The 26795-nt window shown below is 44.6% G+C and overlaps 1 protein-coding gene across 1 annotated transcript in view; it reads right to left on the bottom strand.

The window, feature by feature from the left end:
• Positions 1–16153, bottom strand: part of CAPN14 (calpain 14) — a 28718-nt gene extending 12565 nt beyond the window's left edge. The window contains exons 1-10 of the mRNA XM_026658207.1: positions 15917–16153; positions 12491–12560; positions 11263–11381; positions 10519–10655; positions 8344–8518; positions 7683–7748; positions 4743–4828; positions 2826–2900; positions 1977–2140; positions 1107–1280 (exon numbers count right to left, since the gene is read on the bottom strand). Coding sequence (XP_026513992.1) covers positions 1107–1280; positions 1977–2140; positions 2826–2900; positions 4743–4828; positions 7683–7748; positions 8344–8518; positions 10519–10655; positions 11263–11381; positions 12491–12560; positions 15917–16153 — 1303 coding nt within the window. The remainder of the gene's footprint in view (positions 1–1106; positions 1281–1976; positions 2141–2825; positions 2901–4742; positions 4829–7682; positions 7749–8343; positions 8519–10518; positions 10656–11262; positions 11382–12490; positions 12561–15916) is intronic.
• Between the last annotated feature and the right edge of the window lie 10642 nt (positions 16154–26795).

Here is a 26795-nt window from a genome sequence, read left to right on the forward strand (position 1 = left end):
CAACTGGAGGAGATTCAGTGGGGCTCCTTAGCTTAAAAAGCCCGAATTCCTCCCTTCAAAAACCTTTCCCAGGCCATCCACAGCCCATTCACCAGGGTGGGTCAGTAAGGCTGGGGTCGCTGAAACACGTGGTGGCAACAGGACCCTCAGCCCTTTCAACAGTTAGGAAGGAGGCTCCCTATGGAAGGGGGTCCCTTGCTAATGTGGCCCACAGGACTGTGGTGCTGCGGCTGGAGGAGCACAATGCCCCAGCAGGAAATGGGGGAGGCTTTGTACCTGACTAAGGCACAGTGGCCCTAGTTTTCAGAACGGCTGAGCACTCACAACTCCAGCTGAAGTCTGCGGGAGCTGGGGCTGCACATTCCCCCAGAACTGCTGGGAGCACAGAGGAATTGACGCTATGGGCCACACCCCTTCCAAACGTGATGGTTGCCACATCAGGGATTGAACCGGGGATCTCCAGAGCTAAAAGCAGGATCTGCGACATCTTGAGCTAAACCTCACCAGCAGGAGCTGTCACTGACTAAAATCCTCTATGGCTGGGGCATAGAGGGGGAACCTATAGCACTCATTCACCAGTGTGTTACACATGGCTGCAATATCATACCCAGGGCCAGCTCCCTGCCCCTCCTCACCCTCTGTGGGGTGATTTTGCCATTATGGATGGTAGCCTGAGAAGGACTCCGTATCCAGCCTCTGCTCAGGAGGCTCCTATGCCTTCCCTCAGCCCTGGTGCACACATGCGTGTGTGCGCACACAGACAAACACACACACAGCTGGGCACGGTGAAGCCCAGTACACACTGGGGTAGCAGGAGCTCCTTTACCTCCCAGCAGTCTGACAAAGACTATGCAAACACAGATCACGTCCTGAGCTTGATGAAAAGCTCAAGGAAAGACATGTCTGAAGGGGCCCAACCCCGCCGATTCAAGAGGAGATTCTTGGATGAATGGGAGCCACATGCAGACAGGGAGGTGGGAACACAGAGCCCGTTGGGCTTTGCAGGATATTTAACTCTGAGGATCTGCAGAGCTCTCACTTGGTTCGGAGGTAGGAAGTTTCTCCCGCTGGGCAGAGCAACCCATTTATTCCACCACAGACCAGATTTCTACCCACCTTGAAGATGGAAAACCCTATGGAGAGGTGAGGTGCCCGGTTTCGGTGTTTGCTGCTGGGTTTCTGGATCAGGGACACCAGCACACTGCAGGAATGCAGGGACCTTTTGCTGCCGTCACCCTGCGAAACTTCCAGCCAGTACTGGGGATTCATCCAAAATGTGTCTGAGAAGCAAAACATAATAACCTTCTGGCCACGTTTTCCATCACACATTTTGTCGCTGTGTTTCCATGTGATACCTGGCTTCAGGCTGAGTGGGGGAAGCAGCTCATTTATAATCCCCAAAGGCCCCAACCAAGGTCAGAGCCCTACTGGGCTAGGTAATACACAAACATATAGTAAGAGAGAGGCCCTGCCATGGAAGATCTCACAACCTAAGCAGACAAGACAAAGGGTGGGAGGAAGGAAGAATTATTTCCCCTCATTTTAGTGGGAACTGAATCACTGGGGCACCAATTGCCAGTGGTGCTGAGCACCTGTGATTTTCATTGACTTCAACTGGACTAGTGGATGCTCTGCATCCCTGAAAAAAATCAAATCTTAAGCGGCTTGCCCAAGTCACAGAGTCAGGAATTGAAACCACTTCTTCTAAGTGCCACAATAGGCCCATAACCACAAGACCATCCTAAGGAAACAACCGGATTTCAGTGGTAATGGAGAATAAGCTGGCTCCCTTGCCTGTTCATTGCCAGGCTTTCTAACCTTTTTTAAAAGGTGTCGAATTTTGGTTATGATAGGGTAACATTAGGCTTTGGGTCTTGAGCCAAACTTTGCTTTGCTTGAACAAATTCCTTTCTTTACTATTTACACAGAAAAGTCTAAATCCGGATCCCCTAAAGTGCCACCCAAGTACCGTTCACCTTTGTAGGGCCTCAGCCTGCCGCCTGCCGTGCTTCCTTTGACCCATCTCCCAATCTGCAGAGAATACATCCACTTCTTCCCATCTTCCTGGCTCATCAGGTCAGGAGTTAATTTACAGATCATCAGATCTACAAAGTGGGACTTAAAATCTTGCAGAGACATCCTGTGAAAAGACCGCCACAAGATGCTTAGTCAGCAGCCAATCCGTGTGGTTAAAAAGTAGAGGCTGGCTATCCCCAGCACTGCCCCATTCTGTGTTACATATGGTAATCCTTACATATTATTAGCTAGTAAAGAAGTTAATGTTTGCTCCAACAGCAACATGCAGCAGTGGTGAATGCATAACTAAAGGCCCAACAAAGGACAGCAGCAGAGAGATTATTATGAGAATACAAGCAAAAGAACAAGTATAATGAAACCGGCTGAAACATTGCCACCTAGTGGCAAAAATATATGGGACCGGGAAGCAGTTGAACAAACACTATCTGCCTGACCAAAGCTTTGCCTGGGTTTGTGTTGAAAATATAATGACAAAAATAGACTTTAAGGTCAGAAGGGACTGGACAAAGATTCTTCCTCTACTCTTGAAAGCGCTCTTGACTTCACATAGAAGAGCGCTTGTATCATACAGGCAGTTTCTCACATCCCTTTACCACTAGATGGCAATGTAGCAGCCCCATGTAATTTCTCCTTTTGTTTAGTTAAAAAACAAAAAGTGATCCAATTGCTATAAAGCATCATGCACATATCTCATCTTAGAGCGCAGCAGAGAGACAGTTTCAGCATTAGCTATGGCTTTGGCGCTGGGTGAAGGAGGAGCGGAGCTCAGATATTCACAGTTCCATTACCAGAATTCTCCATCGTCTTGGTTTCTCCGCAGCAAAATCTTCTCCTTCGGGCTGAGCAGCTCCCAGTTCTCAGAGCTAGGGACAGAAACAAGGCAGCTGATTTTGAAGCAATAATTAAATAAATGCTCCAAATCTATCTTCAAGTTCAAGAAGCTCAATACAGACATCTGCCATAAGATCAGTTCCCGCTGTAACAAATCTCTGGCCCCAAGCCTTCACCGTTCGCACTAGACGCTGCACTGTGGACACTCAGAATGGCATGGCAGAAGCAGGGATAGAACCTAATTCCCCCTATACCTAACGCATAGGCTTGAGCTAAAGGCAAATCTCCATTAGTTGCTAGCCATAGAGGTCCTATGTAAAACAGCTGAGCAGTTCTGATTTCCTTCTGTAGAGAGCACTAATGTTGGATAGCACACTGGCCAGCAGAGCTAGGGGTTGTCCCATTCCATGAGAATTTTTGAGATTGTGAATTTTTTTCCTGTCTTGAAAGAATGAAATGTCAAAATCTGGAAAAAAAATTATATACATTTTTTACTATAAATTCACTTATATTTCTAAAGAAAGTCATTTTGACCTGAAAAATTGAACTTTTTCATTTTGAAAATATCAAAATGGAACATTTCAACAATTTAGAAACTTTTTTTCTCATTTTTTTTTAAATGGGAAGTTCATCAAAACAGGCCCTCTCCTGAAAACAGTTTTGGTTTCAACTAATCAGCATTTTCCAGAGAAAAAACATGTCGGAAAATTCCCACCCAGCTCTACTGGCCAGTTCATTAGATTATACATGCTGCTTCCAAATGTTTAAAATATAGACCTTGGGTTCTATTTTGTTTGTCAGTTCTGTGTCAAAGGACACGTAATCGGACGAATATTCTGCATCAAGTACCAGAGGCAGCTGGAAATGATTTACAAGTCAGGCCTACGGTATGCTCTTCATTCTTTCTTCAGCATGGCCAGCTTTCATGTTATCACGTGACAGATGCAGATCAGAGGAAAGTTACTCTCTCTTCATACGAGGCAAAATCCAGACATGTTCCCAACACCCCCTCATAAAACCTGAGCAAAGAGGATTTGTGCAGGGAACTAACTGGAGCTGCCAAAGAAGGAATCCGCCCCAACCTAAAATGAGAGTAGGTTGCAGAGCTACAGCACAGTCCTTTTGCAGCTGTCACTCCAGCCTCTGAGCTGGAATAGCAGCCAGCGTCCCTCTGCGACTATACTTACTATGCCCTCTGCAGGGGGAAAGGAAGTTCCCAGCTGCTGCATCCATGTAAACACAGCTGCTGCATCCATGTAAACACAAAAGCCCTTCCACCACTTCCCTTGCCATCTCTACTTGTGCCTTCCCACTTTGTCATATTCAGAGCCAGTCTGATGCCTACTTCCCTGAAGAGCAGGTAGCTCAGGCCCTGCCCCACTCTAATCTCAGAATCCCAGAAGTTGCAGTATATAGAAGATCTTGCATGATCCACAGACAAAGGGATGAATGTTCTGATATAGGATATCAGATCACCTTACTATTCTAGCTGTCCTGGGAGCAGCCTCGCTGGTAATCAGAAAACACCTGTGTCTGATGCTAGATCCCACCATGTTCATCATTTTGCATTATGAAGAACCCCCTTTACATTATGTTTCTTTTGACAATAAAAAAGCAGAACCAACGTTCTGTCTTTTAAATACTCAGAAGCAGCATGTGTGAAATAACGAAGTTAGTTGAACTGAATTAGCACTGGTTGATCTAGCAAAATACTTCCATGAACTCATTGCCTTGAAACCAAAGGGTATTTAAAAGCAGCCCCACCTGTTCCATTAATGCAGATGTCATCAGCACTAATTTATGCCTGCAGGTGGCAGCATCATTTCATCCACCCAAATGTCTCCTCAGCACTAGCCCTTCCCTGTTTCACTCACCTATCGCTCCAGTCTCCTTTCCATTCAGTTTTCCCCCATGGATTTCTCAGTCTCACTAAATTTTCCGGTCCATATTTGCAAGTCACCTGCACAAAACAAATAACACTGAGTTTACGTTTACCGGGGTCTTTGTCTGGTTTATATTTGCATAATATGCCATGGTGACTCCTCTCCTTTTACTGATGTCAACACGTGTGATGACAACAGTGCTCGCGCTGTTCTTTTCAATTACTCTGTTCAACGCAGAACTCCGAACTGAGGCCCAGAGTGATTAAGTGTCTTGCCCACAGTCACGCAGAAAGCCTGTGGCTGAGCCAGGAATAGAGCCCAAAGCTCCAGACTCCTAGTCCAGGGTCTTAACAATAAAACCATCCTCACACTACAATATCTGTGTAACTCCCTAGCAATCAACGTGGAGTAGTGCCTGCATAGCAGAGGGCAGGACTGGGCCATGAAGACTAATTCTATCAGTAGGATGAATAATCCAAGGCAGCCTAGAACGTTGCTACAAGAAGCTTAATTTTAGCACTTCCTGAAGTTGACTGTAACTGGGGGAATGGAGGGGATGGGCATTGTGCCTGACCTAGGGGGCAGAGAGAGGGTGAAAGGAGTTTCCTCTTTCCACACTCGCCTTCTTGTGTTTTTGCGCAGGTTCTAGGCACAGCAGCTGCGCTTGTGCTCTCCTGCATGGGAAGAATGTTTCAAGGCAAGTGCTGCTGCTGGTAGCCCTCCCAGACGCGACAGGGCTGTGGTCCCCGGGCACTAGGTACCTTGTGAATGGGATTCTGACTGAGCCTTTTCACCTCTTGTTCTGAAGGCACCTCATGTCAGCAATGACCTAACGCTGTTATAACAGACGGCTGTTTGGTGGCCTGTGTGAACTGAGTCTCAGTCCATTTCCGAACAGTGATCACACGAACCACCACCAGAACTGGCTCCCATCTCAGCAAAGACACCAAGGAATAAATGGGGGCCAGGGAGGTTGACTCTTCTTTACCAGCAGAGGTTGAACCTTTGGATCAGGGATGAGCCCAATGAGCAGGGTGAGGAGTGAGGACACTTGCCCCCCTGCTTGTGCCCCTGCTAACGAATAAATAGGATGCTGATCACTGAGATCATCTTTCACTCAGCGTTTGCCTCATGGTCCAGGATCTGGGAGACCTGAGGTGGGCAGTGGCTTGCCAAGCCATCTGTTTGGTGGCCTTTTCTGCCCCGGTAACAGCAACAAGAGCTCTTCCCACCCATGCTCCATTCCCATCCAGTTGGCTTCGGATCTGATGCTCTATCTACTGCCTATCTCTTCCACTAATCCCTCCCACCGATGAACTGAACCGATTCGATCTGGAGGCCAGGCTGTCTGATCAGTTGCAGGCTTGGACAGGGCTTCTTTGGTGCCTTTCCCTTAACCTTTGTATCCTGCTGTGACACTAAATGGTGGGACATTTTACCACTCAGTGAAGGTGAGCAACCCCGGTGGGCCAGCCTTTGCTCCACAGTGGTCCCACAGCCAACCAGAGATGTTAACTGGAGGCTCCTTCATGGAGCTGTGAGCATGAGCCTATGGCTGGTGAAATCCACAAACACCCCTAATGCCTGCCCCTTCTGCGGCACACCCTGGCACAGATCTACCCAGAGTGCATCAGGCTGCAGCACCTCTTGCTGGGATTATGGCTGCACTTTTCCACACATCTGTCCCTTTATGCACTCCATGCCTGTGGCCCACAAAGTCACAGAGCCTCTTTGGCAGTCTTCTCCTGGTGCTGGCCAAGATGGCCAGCCATCAGTCCAGAAGGATGCCAAGTGCTGCGGGTCTCAAACCCCAGTCCACAGGGCTCTTAGGAGCCTGTATGTTCCAACCCACCACTCAGTGACCTGTTAACAATCACCGGCACTCGAAGCTCAAGTCTGACAGAGCCCTGGGATCTGAATGGTGGAACACCAGAGATCCTGAGTGGTTCCCTGCTTCTATTTAAACAAAGCAGAGAAACAAGAAGTCAACTGTGCAAGTGGATTTTCCCCGCTGAGGACTACCTCCCCTGTGCTACCTGCTCCTATTGCCCGACTCAGATCTCCTGGTAATCTGACCCTGCCTGTTTCCTGACACCTGACTCTTGGTCTGCCCTCTGGGCTGTCTTGGCCTCTGATATCCTGGCATCCTGACCCGGCCTGCCTCCTGGCTTCTGACTCCTCTTCTGACCACCAGGCCTGACTCCTACTCCAACCACTAGGTCCAACCACCCATGTCCCAGTCATGACCGAGGAGGAAGCTTGAGGGGAAGGTGCTCTGCGATTGTGGGGCCTATTCCCGTAACTTGCTCACAACATGTATCTGGGCAGAGTTCCTCTGGGCAATATCCACCATCTCTTCGAACTCCTTAGTGGAACAGTGGGCGCCATCTGGGGTTCGGTGCTTTGTGTCCCCATCCAGTTTCTTCATTTTAAACCTATGCCCCCACATGCCTATTCCTGGTTTTCATTTTCCGTCCCATGCATTCAGATGGCTTCTGGGCTCTGTGGCCCCTCACTTGTTTGCATGGGTGTCCTAGGTAGGCTTAGGCCCACCTGCCCAGAATTCAAATAGGCCAGCCCCTTTCAGTTTAAGATAAAGGGAATTTAGACAGCTCGGCTTAGCATGCTCTTGTAGGTTATACCGTCAGCAGAGACCATGAGTCAATTACAGCCTGAGATTTACACTGAGGTCGAGCCAGTGTCCCCTATGTTTTATTCCTGCTGGTAAAAAGAATGCAGTTTTGAAAGGAAACCTGTCTGAAGCACTCCTCATTTTCAAGCCACCCTGACATCACTTAAAAGGGAGTGGATGGCACATGAGGCTCCCCAACACAGCACACAGCCTGCTCATGGTCTGACCAAAGGCTGCAACAGGGAATGCTGCTGGCATTAGAGATAAGTTTGGAGCTAGAGAACCAGCGTTGTCCTTACCTTTCTGATACCAGTGACTGTGTAGGCATGGCCAGCCACCAGCCCATTCTCTAGGACCCTTGCTGTCTGCATATAGGGAAGAAAAAGAGAAAAAACTGCAATAAATGTATTAATAAAGCAACAGCTGAACCCAGTGCTGCCCTCAGTTCTGAGGATGCGGTTCCCAGTGGAGTCAATGGGAGCTATACTTGTGTATATGAAGATAGAATTTGGCCCCGTGTAACTACAGACTGGCTCCAGCTGCAAAATTCTGATCTGGGCTCCCAATGCCGCCTCGTCTGCAGGGCATTTAGAATGGGGGTTTTAGCTGAGCCCATTACAAAGACAGGGGCCATTTGCAAATCTCAGACATAGGTTTGCAGTTCAACTCCACTCCCTACCCCAAAGCCCAGACCCATCTCTGATTGTAAGAAATGTGGAACACCAAGGGCAGTTTAGAAAAAACATGCAAAACTTAAAAAGAAATCTGTGATTTTTAAATAAAGAATGTGAAACATGCTAATGTGCATCATCTTAGATACCACAGGGATGGCAGCTATAGAAAAATGAGAGAGAGATCGGTATAATAAACTGCTGCTCAGCTTGGTGGAGGGAAATATTCCCAGGAAAGATGGTGCTGGTGGTAGCCTATCCATCCATTTGACATCAGACTGGGCCTCACCCCTAAATGCGTCTGGCAACCCATAAGAGATCTGCTGTAGGTTGCTCTTGTCAGTATATCCCATAGATTGGGAGGAGCCTCTGCCAGTTTTATTGTCATATTAACTCCGCCTGTAAAATCCACCAGCGCTTCCGACACTTGTCCAATCTGCAGATCTTCATAGGAGCCATAGAGCCTAGCAAGAGAGATATCAGTTTATCGGCTATTAATTTGTGGTACAAACATAGCTAATAGGGATGCAGTGATATTAGAGAGGGGCAAACCCCAGGATGGGCTTGCAAAACCAAAGTGAAGGTTGAAATCTATGATTCATTTTATATGAATCCTCAATATTCAGGAGGAGGGGAATATAGATAATTGATTTCAGGTTTGGAAGGGACTTCTGGTTTCCTCTATTTCTAGTCTAAGCCCCTTCACTAAGAAGTATTGAAAGGATCTCCTACACTATTCCTTTCATAATCATATCTTAGCTAGTTTCTTCTGAATATCTACTGCATCTTAAGACTTTAGTCCACTGTCTGATTTTCCTCACCATTAACATATTATTTCAAAATAGCAAAGCAAAATGGAATCTTCTCAAATTTAGCTAGTCTCTCATTGACAGAAGGCTAGTGTCCAGTGAAATTAATTAATTTTCCCTCTTTCATATTGTCTCCCTTCTAATATTTATTTAGAATTCTCTCCCATTCTTGGGATCGTTTTTCAGACCAAATACGTTAAGCTCCTTCAGTGTCTCCTTGTAAGATTATGAAGGTCATGTGTCATCTAATTTGCTCTTCTCAGTGCTGTCTCTTTCTTAGTGTTGATGAATGGAGCTGGATTAACAGCCCTGGAGGAGTGGGACTGGAGTGTTCAAACGTGACTTTGTGGAGTGGTTCAAAGTGAGTCCTTCAATTTTTGGGTGCCCAACTGGAGTCATCTTAAAAGGGCCTGATATTTAGAGGGTGGCTGCTCAGCCCTGTCTGAAAATGAGGCCCCTCTATGGTGTCTCAACTTGGATAGCCAAAAAATGGAGGCACCCCAAATCACCAGTCATTTTTGCAAATCTTGGCCTAAAGAACTATATGAGTCACAGAATAAGTACAGGTTTCAGAGTAGCAGCTGGTCAGTCTGTATCCGCAAAAAGAACAGGAGTACTTGTGGCACCTTAGAGACTAACAAATTTATTTGAGCATAAGCTTTCGTGGGCTACAGCCTACTTCATTGGATGCATGTAGTGGAAAATACAGTAGGAAGTTATATATATATACACACACAGAGAACATGAAACAATGGGTGTTACTATACACACTATAAGGAGAGTGATCAGTTAAGGTGAGCTTTTATCTGCAGGAGAGAAAAAAAACTGTTTGTAGTGGTAATGAAAATGGCCCATTTCCAGCAATTGACAAGGAGATATAAGGAACTGTAGGGGGCTGGGGGGAAATAAGCATGGGGAAATAGTTTTACTTTGCGTAATGGCCCATCCACTCCCAGTCTTTGTTCAAGCCTAATTTAATGGTGTCCAATTTGCAAATTAATTCCAGTTCAGCAGTCTCTCGTTGGAGTCTGTTTTTGAAGATTTTTTGTTGTAATATTGCGACTTTTAGGTCTGTAATCGAGTGGCCAGGGAAGTTGAAGTGTTCTCCAACTGGTTTTTGAATGTTATAATTCTTGACGTCTGATTTGTGTCCATTTATTCTTTTACGTAGAGACTGTCCGGTTTGGCCAATGTACATAGCAGAGGGACATTGCTGGCACATGATGGCATATATCACATTGGTAGATGTGCAGGTGAACGAGCCTCTGATAGTGTGGCTGATGTGATTAGGTCCTATGCTGCTATCCCCTGAATAGATAAGTACAAATAAGTACAGTGTTTGCAGTGGCAATGTAAACTTCCCCACCCCACCAACCATTTCAAGCCTACCCTAGAAGAACCTTCTCCCAGGGTGAGAGTGTGTTTCTGTCTCCATGACCATTGCTTCTTAGGCTCCTATACAAGGGTTCTAAACTGGGGCTAATTATCATGGTGGTAGCTTTTAATTTTTAAAGTATAGAGATCAGAACCACACACAATATTCCAGATATTGCAAATTTTGCAATACCTATTTGTTAGAGAGAAATAACTGCATATGCAGGAGGCAACAAATTGTAGACAGAGATTATCTGCATAAAGCACGACGATTCACTTACTTGGCATACGCCTTCTCCAAAAGGGCTCCCCAGAAGAGATTCTTACAAACGGAGGAGAGAAAAACCAGCTGACCAGCCTCATTGACTGGCAGTCGGTCATCGACCACCACATCAACCCATTCACCAAAGTGCCAAAACTGCAAGGGGACAGGAACGAGCAAATATTTCACTGGGAAGTAACCTGCTCTTCAGCAATAGAAAAGGACCCATCTATTAGCTATGGGCTGTAACAGGCTGTCAGAGTAACGTGTAACCTGTTAGAGGGTGATGATTCTATTGTGGTCAGTGGGTTCTGCTGCCTCACAGGTGCAGCTAGTTTTTATACATGGGTGGGGTAAAGAGAGATGGGAGTAGCTCTCAGGCTAAAAGAGAGACCAAGTGTGTAAAGATTTGGAACAGATGGGTCCTGAGGGCAGCCATACTGGGGGGTGTAGGAGTGGCGAAGACTTAGGCTGGAGTAAGGTAACCATAGGGGGCAGCCAAACCTGGATAGAAGGATTGAGCATAAGCTTTTTATATTCACCAAGAGGGGTGACTTTATTTTGACTCTCTGAGTGTGTCACTTCATTTAAAGAGGGGTTCGGATGACACCCACTTCCTGACTTGAGTTACCTATTCACAGCGCTCACTGAGGGCAACGGGAATTGCACATGGACTATCTGAGAACACGATCTTAGTCACGGCCCCGTCAAGTATAAGGAATAATTTTTGAGGACCTCCAGTGTTAGGGGGACGAACGCTCACCCGGAAATGGAAAATGCCAGCGTACTTCCTATCAAAGCTTTGGTTTTGCGGCATGACCACAGCCAAGATGTCTTGGTGGAACGTCAGCGCTTCCAACGCGGCCAGGAACCAGCAGTTTTCTGTACCAAAAGAATGAGCAATTACACTGGGGTGGAATCAAGACCGAATTATTGCTGTCATTGACAAATATTTTTGGAGGAGGCAGCGTGTTGGATGCTTTTAAGTTATAACTACATCAAAAAAATTGGGATGAGCTAGATTTGTGTTTTATTAAGTCAAAACAGGTTTAGTGCTTTAACTGTCCTCTCATAGCCTTTTCATTTGGAATGGAGTACAAATGAATTTGGTATTTCACAAAAAAAGTTTTCAGTTAAAATATTTAAGTTTTCATTTAAAAAAAAAACGTTTTCCCCCCTATTTCAACAACCAGAATTGCCAAAACCCCCAAACTGTTGGGGGTTTTCTACAAAAACTTTCCTGACCAGCTCTAACAGTAATGATCTGCGTTTATTATACCTTGTGTCTGAGGATCTCAAAGCACTTTACAAATGTAATGAAGCCTAAGAACATGTTACCCTTTTAACCTGGGTAAACTGAAGCACAAATATGACTTGTCCAACCAGTAAGTCAGTGGTGGAGTTGAGAATAGAACTTGGCAGTTCTGCTCTAACCACTAGACCACACTCCCGTTTAGAAGAGGACAAGTCTTCACACACCTTCACTAACTTACCCACCCTTCCTCGTCTCACTTCATAACAGATGCAAGTCAAGGTTGACACAAAGCCTGCTTTGTGCCCACATACACGTATTGCAGTAGTCACAGGCCCTTCTGCTGTCTATGTGATATGAAATACATTACATGCTCTAATGACTAGGCACAGTGATGAAGCTTCTATTGTTATCATTTACGTAGGATGCATGGCACTTTATAGACAAGTATGAAGACAAGGTCCATTCATGTTCCAGCACCAACATTAATAAAAGTCATGTTTATGGCATACAGTGGAGCTTTCAACTAGTTGGGACACTTCTCACCTCTTTGGATCACATCTTAGCCTAGAACATTAGCTTGTTTGTTGAGCATATTACATAATTACCTAATCCATTTTATGCAGAGCTGGAATGATATTGAAATCAACACCCTTTATATGCAGTCTTACACAGTTCAAATTAAGCTCAAATTGCTCTGTGTATAGCTATATATACACAAAAGAGAAAGCAGCCATACCAACCAATCCTTGGCAGAGATCAAGCCCTCTTGTGTTTGCAGTATAAAATATTGGAGTTTTATGAAGCTCCTGGAAGGTACAAGACCAAAAAAGAAAGAAAGAGAGAATGTCAAATCATTGCAGTGGTCCTGCAAAACCTTGAGGACTGAATGGCTTCTTCTGAAGCCACTTCACCACTAATGGAGTGAGTTTCTGAGGAGTCAAAGGTGTCTCTGACATTCAACCGCATTGCTTCTGGAGGTCTCTATCATGTGTCTAGAAGAGGGTGTAGGGAAGTCACCTCATTCCTTTCTGACTAGACCTGGACAAATCAGGGATTTTTTGCTTTGCTGGCAATTTCAAAAAGTCAGAAAAAAAAATCATTCTGGGTTGATCAAAACGGTCTCACTTTGAACAATTTGTAAATGTTTCGTGATTTTTTTTTAACAATATGAGTGGAAACTGCGAAACCGAAAAACCAAAACATTTCATTTTGAAAATATTACAGTGAAATAATGTTTGAAATGAACAATTTGGTGAAACTGACACAAATTTGCAAAATAACAGTATTGCCAAATCGGCATTTATCACCAAAAAAAAGAGATGGGGCTGAAAAATTTTACCCAGCTCTATTCCTAACAGGGCTACTCCTGCGGCTGAGCAGGTCAGGTATCAGATCCTGTCCTGATGCCATAAAATAACTATATGATTATCACCGAGACATTGGTTGTGGTTCCAGAGTAAACTGATTTTTAAAGATACCTTAGGGATTTTTTCTCCCTTTGTTCCTCCCATAGTATAAATACACCGCAGAGTTGAGATTGTTTCAGTGCCATAACTATGCATTTATTACCTTAACATGTTTTGATTTCTTTTAGGTTTAGCCTTAACTTTGAATTTCCTGAGTTTGAAATGCCTGATTTGGAGATAATTAAAACAATCCCTATAAGGTTTTTCACTCTTGAGTTACTAACACCTAGATTCAAACTTAACTTTAACATAGTTTCTTGTCTTGGAATTCTATAATGCTGCTCATTCTTTTACTCTTAGTACTGAGATTCCAATGATGTAGTTCCCAACAGAGGCTACCTCCTGTCATGTCTTCAACAGCTATGACTAATAACTGGGCTAGACAATGAAGAAAAAAACCTAACTGATAGCTGCTGAAGAACTTTCTGTGACAGTAAAAACTCTGTGAGTAATAGTTCAGAAAGAAGACATATTATTACTCTCCAATGCCTCTCTGGGCAAATTCATAAAATAAATGCCAAACTTCTCTTTCACTATTATGATCCACAAATTGCTCAATTTAATTTTCACACTGTCGTCTTCCCCATCAGGGGTGGCAGAGAAATGCCAAGCACTCAAAAGACACTTAGAGTAATTAAATACTAACCTTTACCCCAGATGAAACTGCTCAGCCTGTACTTAGGCGAACAGTCACAGAGTATGTCTGCAATGCAATTAAAAACCCGCGGCTGTCAGCAGCATGGGGATTTCAGAGCAAAAGGCCTCAAACCTGTGGAGGTACTTCCAGATTATACAGGTAGAAATACAAAATTTGGAGGCTTTTCCAGAGCACTGGGCCCACATTGCCCCATCCATTCAATCCTGCCACTATGTTACTTTATTACTGCGCCTATGGTGATGAGCAGAAAGGTTATATTAGACAGATGGATCGACTGTGGTATATTTTTCTCAATGCACAGACATTCTCTGCATATGTCACTCCCCATCAAATCAAGACGATATTTTACTCAGGGATGTCTGAACATTACAAATGCTCCATAGTGTCATGGGCCACAAAAATGTCAAATAAATCTAGCAAGTAGTTCTGGGGCATGAGAGTATGGGGAAATTCTTTTCTACCATAAATCAGCTCTTTATTAAAAGAAAGGAGAACCATAGTCTGTATTTTGGAGTAATGTCTTACAAAATCTAGTCTGAAAAAAGAACGGGTCAACACCTTGTCCTTTGATACATGAGCACGCATCTCTCAGTGACATTTGAGGGCATCTCTGTTTAAAGGGGAAAAGTAGACCCAAATCCAAATAGACCCAAATACCAACCAAAGTTTATTAATCAATTAAAACAAACTGCTCTAGGTCTGTCTGTAGAACATGTGTTAACCCAAGGTGAATGTTAATAGCTGAGTTACATATGAATCCTTGAAAATGGGGCTGTTACATCTGCCATTTATGGCCTGATTTTCAAAGATATATCTACAGCTCCTATTGATTGCAGTGGGAGGTGTGGGAGCTCAGCTCTTCCGAAAAACAGACCAAACCCTATGGCCAGAGCATAACTTAACCAACGAATGGAGCCCTCCATTAAATGGCAGGATTTGCGTGCAGACAGGACAGCGTGATGGGTTGAGAAGGAATCTCCCCTGCCCCTGACTGCCCCCTGCCGCCCCATCCAAACCCCCCTCCTTCCTGACTGCCCCCTGGGGCCCCACCCCCATTCAACCCCCGTTTCCCCCCTGACCACCATCCACACTCCTGCCCCCTGACCACCACCCTGAACTTCCCTGCCCTTTATCCAATCCCCCCTGCTCCCTGCCCCCTTACCGTGCTGCCTGGAGCACCGGGGGCTGGCGGCGCTACAGCTGCGCCGCCCGGCTGGAGAAGGGCCACGCCGCCGCTGCCACCACACAGCACAGAGACCGGGTCAGGCTGGGCTCTGCAGCTGCGCTGCCCCAGGAGCTCACAGCCCCGCCGCCCAGAGCATTGCACGGGTGGCGGAGCGAGCTAGCTGAGGCTGCGGGGGAGGGGAGACAGCAGGGGAGGGGCCTGGGGCGAGCCTCCTGGGCTAGGGCAGGACGGTCCCACAGGCGTAGTTTGCCCACCCCTGCTTTAAGGCATAATTAAATGAAGACTGTAGACGAGTGGCCACCTCACAACACCCCTGGTGGCCCAAGAGCAGCCCTGCAGGCAGCCTCTCACCTCATTTTCCCTTCTTGGGTCCCCAAATAAATTCCGCATAGGGTTTTTCCAGTCAAATCACACCAGCTCTGCTGATTTATTAACTTGAAGTTCAAAACTAGACACAACAGTGTTCCCTCCAGCCTTCAGCTGGGTACAGCCGAAACTCCCCTGGTCTGGTCAAAGTCCTTCCCGCCTTAGCCCTCCCGAGCTGAAGCAATTCCCCTGACCTCAGGATCTTTCCTGCAGGAGGCTCTTGCTCTCTCTGCGGTCTCCCTACAGCCTCCTGAGCTTCCCCCTTACTGTAGCCACTTTCTCCTCTTTATAGGAGATTGCCTGATTCCCCTCAGATGGGACTCATTCTGTAACCAGGGTTAACTTGCCCTAGGATCTTCAGCCCAAGGGCAAGCCACCCTGTTTCAAAGACCTATTAGTAGGTTGTTCCGTGCTAACATGGAACATTAATGGCTATCCAGCGTAAACAATCCCTCGCATAAGAGCCATTCACTGAACATGACTTACATGTGGCCTCTTCCACTGTAGGTTTGGTGGCAGTTTCTGCAGCAATGATCCCATTCCAATGGAACGAAGGTCAGCTGGGAAGTTCTCATCCTTGAACAGGCATTTATTCTTCAAGCATGTCTCCAGCAAGGTCTCGTAGTTCTGATGAAGAAGTTTGTTGGGTTTTTGAAAGGCTCCCCTGCATGAAGGCACCCGTGGCTTTGATTTCCCTCGTCTCAGGAACGAGAGCAAGGCCATGGTAGTGGTAGGAGAAATTCCCAGCTAGTGATACTTTAGGAGTCTTGTCACTACACAATGCCAGAGGACTCTCTCGACCTTCCTTGTGCGGAAAAGTGTCTCCTTCAGTAGAGTTCCTGGCTGTTAAAGTAATTGTAATAAGCAAGTTTAGTCATAACTGGTTTGTGCATTTTTCAAGAATAACCAGCAGGGAGTGATGAATCTCAAAAGCAGAGTGGGCATCTTACCATCTGTCTAGCATAAGTTCTATCATTGCACCCAACACTGTGGTATCTGAGGCTTCAACTCTGTAGACCTGATCCAATGCACATTGAAGTAAAGGAAGGACTCTCATTGACTTCAATGGACATTGAATTGGGCCTTAAATGCAAGACCTTGATAACTCATTTTAAGCAACACACAAGGATATTCTGAGTCTCTCCCCATATTACCTCCCCGGCGCAGTAGACTATTCTAAATCCCTTCTAAGACCTTTTCCTATCATGACACAATCTTAGTAACACCTTTATTCCAGTCACCTGGAGTCACGCAGACATTACTAACAAAATGCCCATCTCTGGTGGCATAACTAAATGAAGACCTAGGAGTAGGTTGTTCCATGCCAACATATAACATTGCTAGCTATCGATCTTAAAAATCCCTTTATACAAGAACCATTTACAGTACGACAACAAATCAAAGAATAACACCAGCTAGAGAAAACAGAAAGCCATTACTCATAATCTGCTTTTGGATTTCCTCTGCTGGGTTTTCTTCCCCTTTCTAACTGTGTTTTGATGGATGGTAAATCCTCCTATTCTAATAGCCATTCCACCCTGCTGAATGCAACACACCCACTATAGAAATCACACCGAGGTTTCTTTTCCGTTTACATTCAAGTCAAGACAAGAATTTCTCCTCTCCTCTTATGTGCTGTAACCCAAAGTGTTAACAATGATCTTGCACATATTTTTTATGCCACATGCCTGTTGGATTTCCTTTAGCAGCCATGCTAAAAGCTAACAGAACAACATCCTTTAGCTCAAGTGGCAGAGTCCCCTGTGCATGGAGCAAGAGAATCCAAGTTCTAGTCCTGCTGTAACTGGGAATTTCCACACAGCCCAGGTGCACATCTTAGTGATAACCAGGAAGTTCTTAAGGGACCCTGGTTATGCTACGACAGTATAGACTGAAAAAATGAATTAGTCTTGAAAGAAAAGTATCTCCCAGGCAGTAATGAGAGGGTGAGCATTGGGGAGGCTTTTCTGCAGCAGATACTCCGCAAAATTAAATTTCATTGCGTCACAGTAACCTTAGAAATTGTACTCACTTGGAATCAGACATTCCAGGCTCAAATGTGGCTCTCATCAAGGAACTCAAGTTGAGCTGCTTTCCCCATTGATAGCTCCTCAAGATTCAGAAGCCAGCCAAAGTGCTCTATTCTACCTTCATTCCACATACAGAGTTCCCACTGGCACAGACAGGAGTTTTAACACAAAGAATGGGGGGAGAAGGTGACCCAGAGGCTGCAGTTTTTGTGGCTGGTGCCAAAGGGCCTGAGGTGAAAAGAGAGGCCTCTCTTATTTTAACTATTATGGGGTTTTTCCTGTGTCGTGATTACCAGCCATTGACTTCAGTGGAGCTATGCTGAGTTACACCCACCGAGGAGCTGACACGTGGGGTCTGATTTTTCAGATGTCCAGAGCCCCCACAATGCCAGATTAAGTCATTTGCAGCCCTACCCTTCTCCGTGCCTCAGTTTACCAATTCATTACATTTGTAAAAATACCCACACTTTACAGGCATGTTTTGAAGCTTATTAATTATAAAAGCTAAGACATTCAAAAAGGGGTGCCTAAAATTAGACTCCTAGATCCACATTTAGGTGCCTAAATAAATGGCCTAAATTTTCAAACGTACTGATCCAGCAACTCCTAGTGACTCCAGTAGGACCCACTGAAAGTCAATGACATTTGTGTTCCTAAATACCTTGGGTACCTTTGAAAATTTCCCCCTAGGAATCTAATTGTAGGCACCTAATTTTGAACATCTTTGCCAAATTGCTTTGAGATCTTTGGATGACAGATGCCATGTAAGTTAAAAGTAATGCAACACCTAATTACTTACGTCATGGGCAATTATTACTCAGATGGCTACAGGATCCTTTCCCCACTTATTTTAATCTTCTTCTTTCCCAACAGTCTAAGGCTAGGTCTACACTACCCGCCTGAATCGGCGGGTAGAAATCGACCTCTCGGGAATCGAATTATCGCGTCTCGTTGGGACGCGACAATCGATCCCCGAATCGATGCTCTTACTCCACCAGCGGAGGTGGGAGTAAGCGCCGTCGACGGGAAGCCGCGGAGGTCAATTTTGCCGCCATCCTCACAGCGGGGTAAGTCGGCTGCGATATGTCGAATTCAGCTACGCTATTCGCGTAGCTGAATTTGCATATCTTAAATCGACCCCCCCCTGTAGTGAAGACGTAGCCTCAGAGCCTTGGGTGGAAGGGGCTGAAGATGTGCAAAGTACAGTATATACAGATGCCTGCGTGTATGTCCATCAGTAATGTTACTGAATGTGGCTCTGAGCATATACTATTTATTCCACCTCCTGTACTGGGGGCGGAGTATGATATGTGTCTTCCTTTTCAGTAAGTGCAGTTTCTAAGGACAAGCTGCTGTGGGTAACAGACAGAGGATAAGTGCTTTAACTGAAAGCTGTGAATGAGAAGGCTGGCTAGATCTGGCCCTGTTCTCTTTTCGCACCTCCCTCTGGTATGTTTACTACTGGAAGCAGTGTGTCATCTGACTTATACCTCTGCACTACAGATTAGCAGAATGTGACCTTGCCTGACCTTTCTCACACTGTTAGATGCTCTGAAGCTGCCAGGCGCTGGGAATGAGCGTCTCAACAATCCACTGTCAAAGCTTTTGCATGTAGTAAAAGCAGTAAGCGTATAAAGTAATTCTCTGAAAGCCTCTCACTTCCTCTTTGCCGTGTGAGTGCACTTATGCCAGCAAATCCTGAAGCAGGTTGTTTTCAGGGGCCAGATCCTCAGCTGACGTAAACCAGCCTAGCTCCATTGAAGTCTTTACACTGGCTAATGATCTGCCCCTAAGTCTGTAGCTGTTAGGGGTATAACAAACGTCTCTGTACTGAAAGGTGAATTTAGTGGACAATGAAATAGTCCTATCTTTTATAGCTGGTCATTCGTCAGAGCAGAATGTTAGGTATCAAAACAAAACACCAGTAGTCAATCTGGAAACCTCACAACAAAGCTGAGTTTCCTAGGTTTTGGTAAAACTTGCTAGCACACAATAATACATTCTGAAGACAGCACGGCAGGCACAACATCCAATCTTTGATTAACAAGCGCATGGGTATTTTGGTACCAAAACTCTAATCCTGGTTTCCATTATTTTAAATACATTTTAGCAAATAAAGTTATTCTGAAAAGAATCACTGCCTTTTGTTTGTTTAAGTGAATTAAAGCACTTCAAGGTTAAAGACCTTCCTCCAAATCCTCAGTGCTTAAACCATTGCCCTAAAGGGTTAAGAGTAACATCTGTCAATGTCGAGATTTTCAAAGCAGTGCCAGGGATTTGGCCATAGACTTCTATTGATCTTAATAAAAGATTCCTGGCTGAATTGCCTGCACGGTTCTGAAAATCTCAGCCTATCAGTCTACATGCTGAGATTCACATTGCAGCTTTTAAGCACCTTGGCTGAAATTTTCAAATTACCATTCAGATCATCAGATGCCACCTGAGCCCCATGGAAACCCATGAAAATAAGCCATTTACACCTGCAGAAAATCTGGCCTGTAGTGCTCGTAGTTAAGCACCTGAATCCATATTTAGGCACCTTAATAACTGTCGTGATTATCAGAGGTGCCGAGCACATATAACTCCAATGTAGTCAATGGCCCCTTCCAATCTCTGCAGCGTGGATTATGGCCAAATGTAGCCTAAACTGTATCCCCAAAATGCATAGCTCTTGATCTTGAAATGGAAGTGTGCACAAGGTGTAGATTAATCACCCCCTTATCCCCCCATTCCCAGGAATTTGGTGGGCAAGAGCCTTTGATGTGTGGAACCCAGATCATTTGATCGAGTTGGTCTAGTTGTTAATCTAACATTGATTGCACCTGTTCTCCTGTTTGAACTGATCCGATATGAAAATACCCCGACTTCTCTTTCTTTCCCATCTCCCGTTAAAGAGCAAAGAACAGCAGCAACTTCTCTGTTCTGTACAGCTAGTCGCAACATGTTGCAAATATGCCCATTTGAGCTGCTAAAAGAACTTCATCCAAGCATGATAAAAGAAAAGTAACTACAGCAGCACCAGCTGCGCGCCTCTCCTCCACTTGGAAAATCCTAATCCTCATAAGCGCAAGCAGGCACCAGACATCCTCTGAACTTCAGCACCAAATCACTCCAACTATCACTTACAGTTTAAATGTCCTACCTTCTTCCAGGTGGCTTTGCTTCCTCACAAGAAACAGTAACGTTCCACTGTCAACAACACTCCAGTGGCACCTGTTTTTATATATACACTGTATACATATGCACGTGATATCTCCTTTCTATACAAATCTGACACGTAGTTTCCACCTATCAAGCATAAGAGAGGGGAAAGAAAATAGGTTTCGTGGTATTGAGCAATAATAGGCATTTTCTGGAGACCTGCCCAGGAGGCAACATCCTGGTCCCACTGGTGGACTTGAAAGAACACGTCAGTCCATCGCCTTTACCAGAAACTTACACATCCACTGTTTAAATGGAAGGCAGTTTCCTTGTTTGTATAGTTGTTTTTCTACCCAATCTCAAAGATGAAACAGGTGACACTGTTCACACCCTGCTGGTAATGCATGATGAGTGGATTTATTTGACTCCATCCACACGCATTTACATTGGACATCTGTTTTCAGGAAGGGAATCCAGCTCAGAGCGGAATGAGCCTGTACAGTGTTTAGAATTGTGTCACGTCGATGATTAAGACAAGTGCGGTTTCTGAAAAAATGGCAATTCCAGGGATATGATCTTCTGCTACCACCATACAAATCATCAGAATTATTCAATAGCTATGGTCAAACCTTGTCAGCTCTTTAGACAGAAAGGATGGTCTTGTGGTTAAAAGAGGGTCTGTCTTGCGGCATGGAGCTCAGGCAATTCGACTCTTCTGCAAACTCACTGTGAGAGACCTTTGGCAAGTAACTCAATGTCACTGTGCCTCTGTCACCCCTGTGTAAAACGGGGTTAATAATACATAACTTTCTCTATTCAGATTCTAAGCTCTTGGGGCAGGGGCTCTCTCACATTTGTGTATGTACAGTGTCTAGCACAATGGGGTCTTCAGGCCCCATCATAATATAAATGATACTAAGATATTGACAAGCAGGAAGAGGCCATCTGGCTTTGTTTGCCAACTACACATCCTTGACTTTACCAGTTAACAGAGTTATTCATCCATATGCTGCAGTGCGTGTATCCAGCATATTATGGTAGCCAACGTTCATACTGGTAATCTAGACAGCTGCTCCAATAGAAGTCTCCTGCAAACCAAGCCAGTAGAAGCTGGGCTGAGATTATCACAGCTACAAGTTGTCTCTTTCCAAGTATTAAACCATCTTATCTTACCAGTCTTTTTATTGCTCTGTTTTTAAAAAATGAATTATAATTCAATTATTTATCATATGACTATACCATTGAATGCAATATTAATTCCTAGCCAGACAGGACAATCTCTGCAAGAGAAAATAGGCTCCTCAGGGTTTCCTTGACGCTTTAGAAATGTGTTGGCTTGACAGGTAGGAAGAAGTAGGTGCAGCACAAACAGCAGCAGTGCAGCTTTCTCCACACTGCCCCACCCACCAATGTACTGCAATGGAGGCCACCTCCAAGACCAAAGGGGAATTCAGATTCCATGGCTCCTTGAGACTTTGACCTCCCTGCCTGTTAGTGCTCCTCTGACTCTTCCACCCCTTGGCCAGGCCCAGGCCCACCTGCTTATACATCCTGCCACCAGCACAGAGAAGGGCCCATAGTCTGGGGAAGGGGGCTGCCGGGACTGTCTAAAAACCTCCTCCACCTGAAGCAAAGAGGATGCAGGAACATATGGAACAATGGAGTGAGACAGTGGAAGGGCAGAGCAGTGGAGAGAGAAAGGGTAGAGGGACATTTACTCTGTGGGATCTAGATACCTGTAGCGGGGTGGTTACCCCGCTCCTACCCAGAAGGGCTTAAGACAGCCTTGGGAGAGGGCTGTTGCAGGGGGGAAGTAGCTAGTAGGCTGTTTGGGGAAGCAGCCGCAGCTGGGCCACACCCCAATCAGGCCTCAGCTGGCCCTATATAGGAGGCTGGGAGCCAGGAGCTCAGCAGTCTCTCTCTAGCTGTAGAGGGAGATGGACCTGGCTGCAGGGACCTGAGCAGAGTATCTGAGTGGAGTAGGGCTGGGGAAAGGCAGAGGAGCTGGGGAAGCTCCAGCCTGGAAAGCCCCAAGCTGCGGCCTAGCAAAAGGCCAACGGGTACTGGGTTGCAGAGGGCAGCCCATGGGTAGGCAGAGGCAGCAGGTCCGAACCCCTTTGCCTGTGATGAGTGGCTGATACTGCAGTCTGCCCCAGTGAATGGGAGACTGGGCAGTAGCCAAGACTGAGGCAAAGTGGGGATAGTGGGTGGGGGTTCCCCTGGGAGGGGGAGACCCAGAACTGTGGGAGTACTGCCAGGGGGCAGCACCCAGAGAAAGGGGCACTGGGGTCCTGGGAGGGACATGGGGCCAATGGCAAGATGGATCACTGGCCTTGCATCTGAAGAAGTGAGGTTCTTACCCACGAAAGCTTATGCTCCCAATACTTCTGTTAGTCTTAAAGGTGCCACAGGACCCTCTGTGTCCTGCAGAGGGCGCTCCAAGGCTGGCAGAGCTAATTCCTGGAGATGACCAGCAGGAGGCGCCGCAGGGGTGAGTCTCGCACTCCTACAATACCCTAAAAGGAAATTGTCCCCACTTACACACACTTCTTCTGTCTCTCCATTGCAGCTCAAAAATCTCCCTCCCTTCCATCTATCGCCCTCATCGCCTCTTCTCTTCCATTCCACCTCAGATACTTTGTTTCTCCCTCCATTACTCCCAATACTGAGAGGCTTGGTCCATCAGTAAAAATGCAGCAAGGGAAACTCTCCTTTCCATATCTATTAAATTAATGACTGGTTTAACATTGGGGAACCCTATTACCCCTCACCTACCACCAAGCCCCATAAGCGCTGGAAGTAGGGGTGCTGGGGGAGCTGACGCACCACCTGGCTTGAAGTGACACTCCATTATATCCAGGGTTTACAGTTTTGTTCAATGGCTCTCAGCACCCCCACTATACAAATTGTTCCAGCACCCCTGCCTAGCCCCTGCTCATTCTGCACCCATTGCTACCTGAACTCTTTGACACTTTTCATTAGGTATTAATGCTTAGTAATGAACAGGCCTCAATGCCTCTGTGACTGTCCTGATAGGAAGTGGGTTTTTTTCTGAATACATTCCTTCCTCAAACCTCCTGGAAAAGAGACAAAAAGCCATGAGTTTATGGGACTGACTGAATCACCATTTGTTTTCAAAGCGAGGTGCCCTGCTCACCTTACCTCAACCTCAGATGGATTCAATGGAAGACACACCTTCCAGTACAACAGGGAAGTGGACAAAAACAAAATCCCAAAACACTGTGTCATCAACACTGTGCATCGACGTGACCTTAAGTGAAACTAGCTGAATCTCAACAATGTTGTGTTTAAACCCAAAGACTCACCTCCTATTTTACAGGAATGTGGGTGTTATAAGATTAAAAAAACTAAGGGCCTGATTCCACCACCCTTCTTCATACAAACAAGTACCTTATCTAGCAAACCTAGACAGCTGCCCCATTTATGTGATGGTCACCATCTTGACAGAAGAGATTGAACCAGGGACCTACAGAGCTAAAAGCGTCAGCTGCTACAGCTTCATCTGAAAAACCAACCTCAGCAGCTGGGCGCTGTAACAGACTGACATCCCCTCTGTATCTGGGACACACAACATGGACTGACTAGTGGGTTACTAGGGGAGTATATACATTGTAACCTTTCCACTAGTACTGATCAAACCATTTTATTGAAAACTGCCCTGTTCTCAACACTGACATTTTTCATGAAAACTCATTTTTTTTGGAAACTTGTATCAATTTTAAAATCTTTTTTAAAATAAGGCATTCTCAAAAATTATTTTTACACAGTTTTGATATAATTTTTCTCACCATATGACTAACCTGAGCAACATAATCACATCTGAAAATGTCCTGTTTCAAAAGATTAACAACAACAAACAATAAAAACTGGATTAAACTTTTCAATGAATAGGTGGGAAAATGAAACAAATTATTCTGACATTTTTCTCACTTTTTTTTCTGCCTTATTTTTCAACCCGCTCTATTTTCCACAAGGTGAGGAGACTTTGAGAGACCATCAAAACAGATTGTCTCCCTCCTGGAAGGAGTTAGCAAGTAAGCCATTTTTTTTAACCTTTGTAAAGATTGGGGGATAGACACCTGAAAAAATTGTGAGGCTGTGGGTTCATTTTGCTGAAATAAAACCCCCAAACTGGGGAACTTTCTGTTCATAAAAGTTGAGGATGTGCATTTCGCTTCTTATTGTTTGGCCTGTGATATCCATGATTAGCTTAGTGGTTAATATAAAGCTCCTTTTGTAAGTGTCTGACTACTTCTCAGCTATAGTGGTTAGTTAGCTTAACTTTCACAACAAAAGTCTGAGACCCCTGTCCTGCAATTCATGGCTCACAGACACTGACAATTGCAAGATTGTGTGAAAGTGAAATGAATTATATTAAAGAAATAGAATGAATTAAAGAATGCTGTATGTACCTTTAAGTAGAAATGAGAAATGCTGCAATCCATGTGGCAGGAAAGCAGACATTAACTGCTTAATGAATTGCCCCACTTAAGGGCAATTGGTGAAGCATTAGCCTTAGATCTATAAAAGTTAATAAGGAAGCAGGATATGCATATTGTGCCCCATGCAAATTTTACAATTTTGCTCTCTCTGTCCCTTTGTTTAGTTCGCACCCTTTTATCTGTATAAATAAGACTGTTTGAATCTTGCATGGGGCTCACATGATCTGAATGTATTAGCAGAGCGCTGTGCTAATAAAACAGAGTGGTCCGACAAACTATGAGTCCTGAGTCTAACTTTGACAATTGGAAACTTAGTTCAGTATCCGATGAGCACAATTCAACCAAATTTTCTACCTTGACTTTCCTAATAATACTAGCAGATGACATGTTCACATTCTTCCCATTTGGAAGACTGTCAGATCTTTTTAGCTATACTAAACATGAACTGCAAAATGCATATTTCATGTCTTGACTACGGTTCAAGATACTAGTGAAGTAGGTCAAACCTCTGACCAGCACTAGGCAGGTAATGTTATCATCTTGAGGTTCTGCTATCATCTTGAGGTTCTGCAAATATGTACATAATATGTTATACCTGGATGACACGTCTCTTAATAGATCACTTTAATTTGTTTGGCATGCATTTTTAACTAGACTCTTGTGGTTAGTTAGGACTGGGCAGAAAAACAAAAACAAAACTTATGAAGTTGTTTTTGTTTTTTAAATATTTAGATGGAATTGTTGTGACCAGCTATAGTAATGGTTAAAAGTTAGCACCAATCCAATAAGTAAAACCACCCAAAATAAATGCTGTGAGCCCGATTCTGCTCTGATACATCAGAGTAAAGCCAGTGTAATTCTGTTACAGACTGCTGACTTCAATGTATTTATGTGGATTTACACCTGGGTAACAGAGCAAAATCTGGCTCCATTGTATTGATCAATTTATACTAATAATCTCTGTAAATACTCTGCAATAACTCTCTTGCGCTCTCCTACTATTTATTGAAGTTCCCTTAACAGTATCGCTTTCATCAACATCAAAGCTATTGGGGACAATGTACATTTTAAAAGAGCATATTGTTCATTAGAGGCAGCTTGTATTGCACGGTGCAGAATAATAAAGCTTGGAGGTAGAGCTGATTGAAAACTTTTCTATGGATTGTTTTTCCATTGGAAAATGCTGTATTGTTGAAACTGAATTTATTCATGGGAATGTGTCAATTTCAATGAAATTTCACTTTGGAAAAAAATGAAAAAAAACATTTTGATAACATCTTAATGTTTTCATTTGACATTTTTAGAATGGAACATTTTGATTTTTTTGTTTCAAAAAAAAACTTTTGGTTTTGAATGACCCAAAATATTTTCTGAAAAAAATTTCATTGTGGGAATCTTCCAAATTACTTCTGGTTGTCCCAATTCAGAACAAAAATAAATGTTGAAATCACCGAATATCCTGAAAAAGTGGAAATTCCAGTTCCTGTCCAGCTCTATTTTGGAGCCACTTAGCCATACTAACCCTGTTAACAACAGTTTTAACATTTTTTTGCCATTGTATAGTTTAACTTTAGTTTCAGACACTGCCTAGTCACTTTAATGTGGCAAGCTGTCACAGAAGCCTGATAGTGCAGCATTTTTAAGGACATATCCCTATTAAAATAACATGACTGTACAATGCGAAATTCACTAGGTATATGAAGAGAGGTATCAATAACAGTTATAACTCAC

Source organism: Terrapene carolina, unplaced genomic scaffold (genome assembly GCF_002925995.2).
Source record: "Terrapene carolina triunguis isolate 2854851 unplaced genomic scaffold, T_m_triunguis-2.0 Scaffold406, whole genome shotgun sequence".
Lineage (NCBI taxonomy): Eukaryota > Metazoa > Chordata > Testudines > Emydidae > Terrapene > Terrapene triunguis.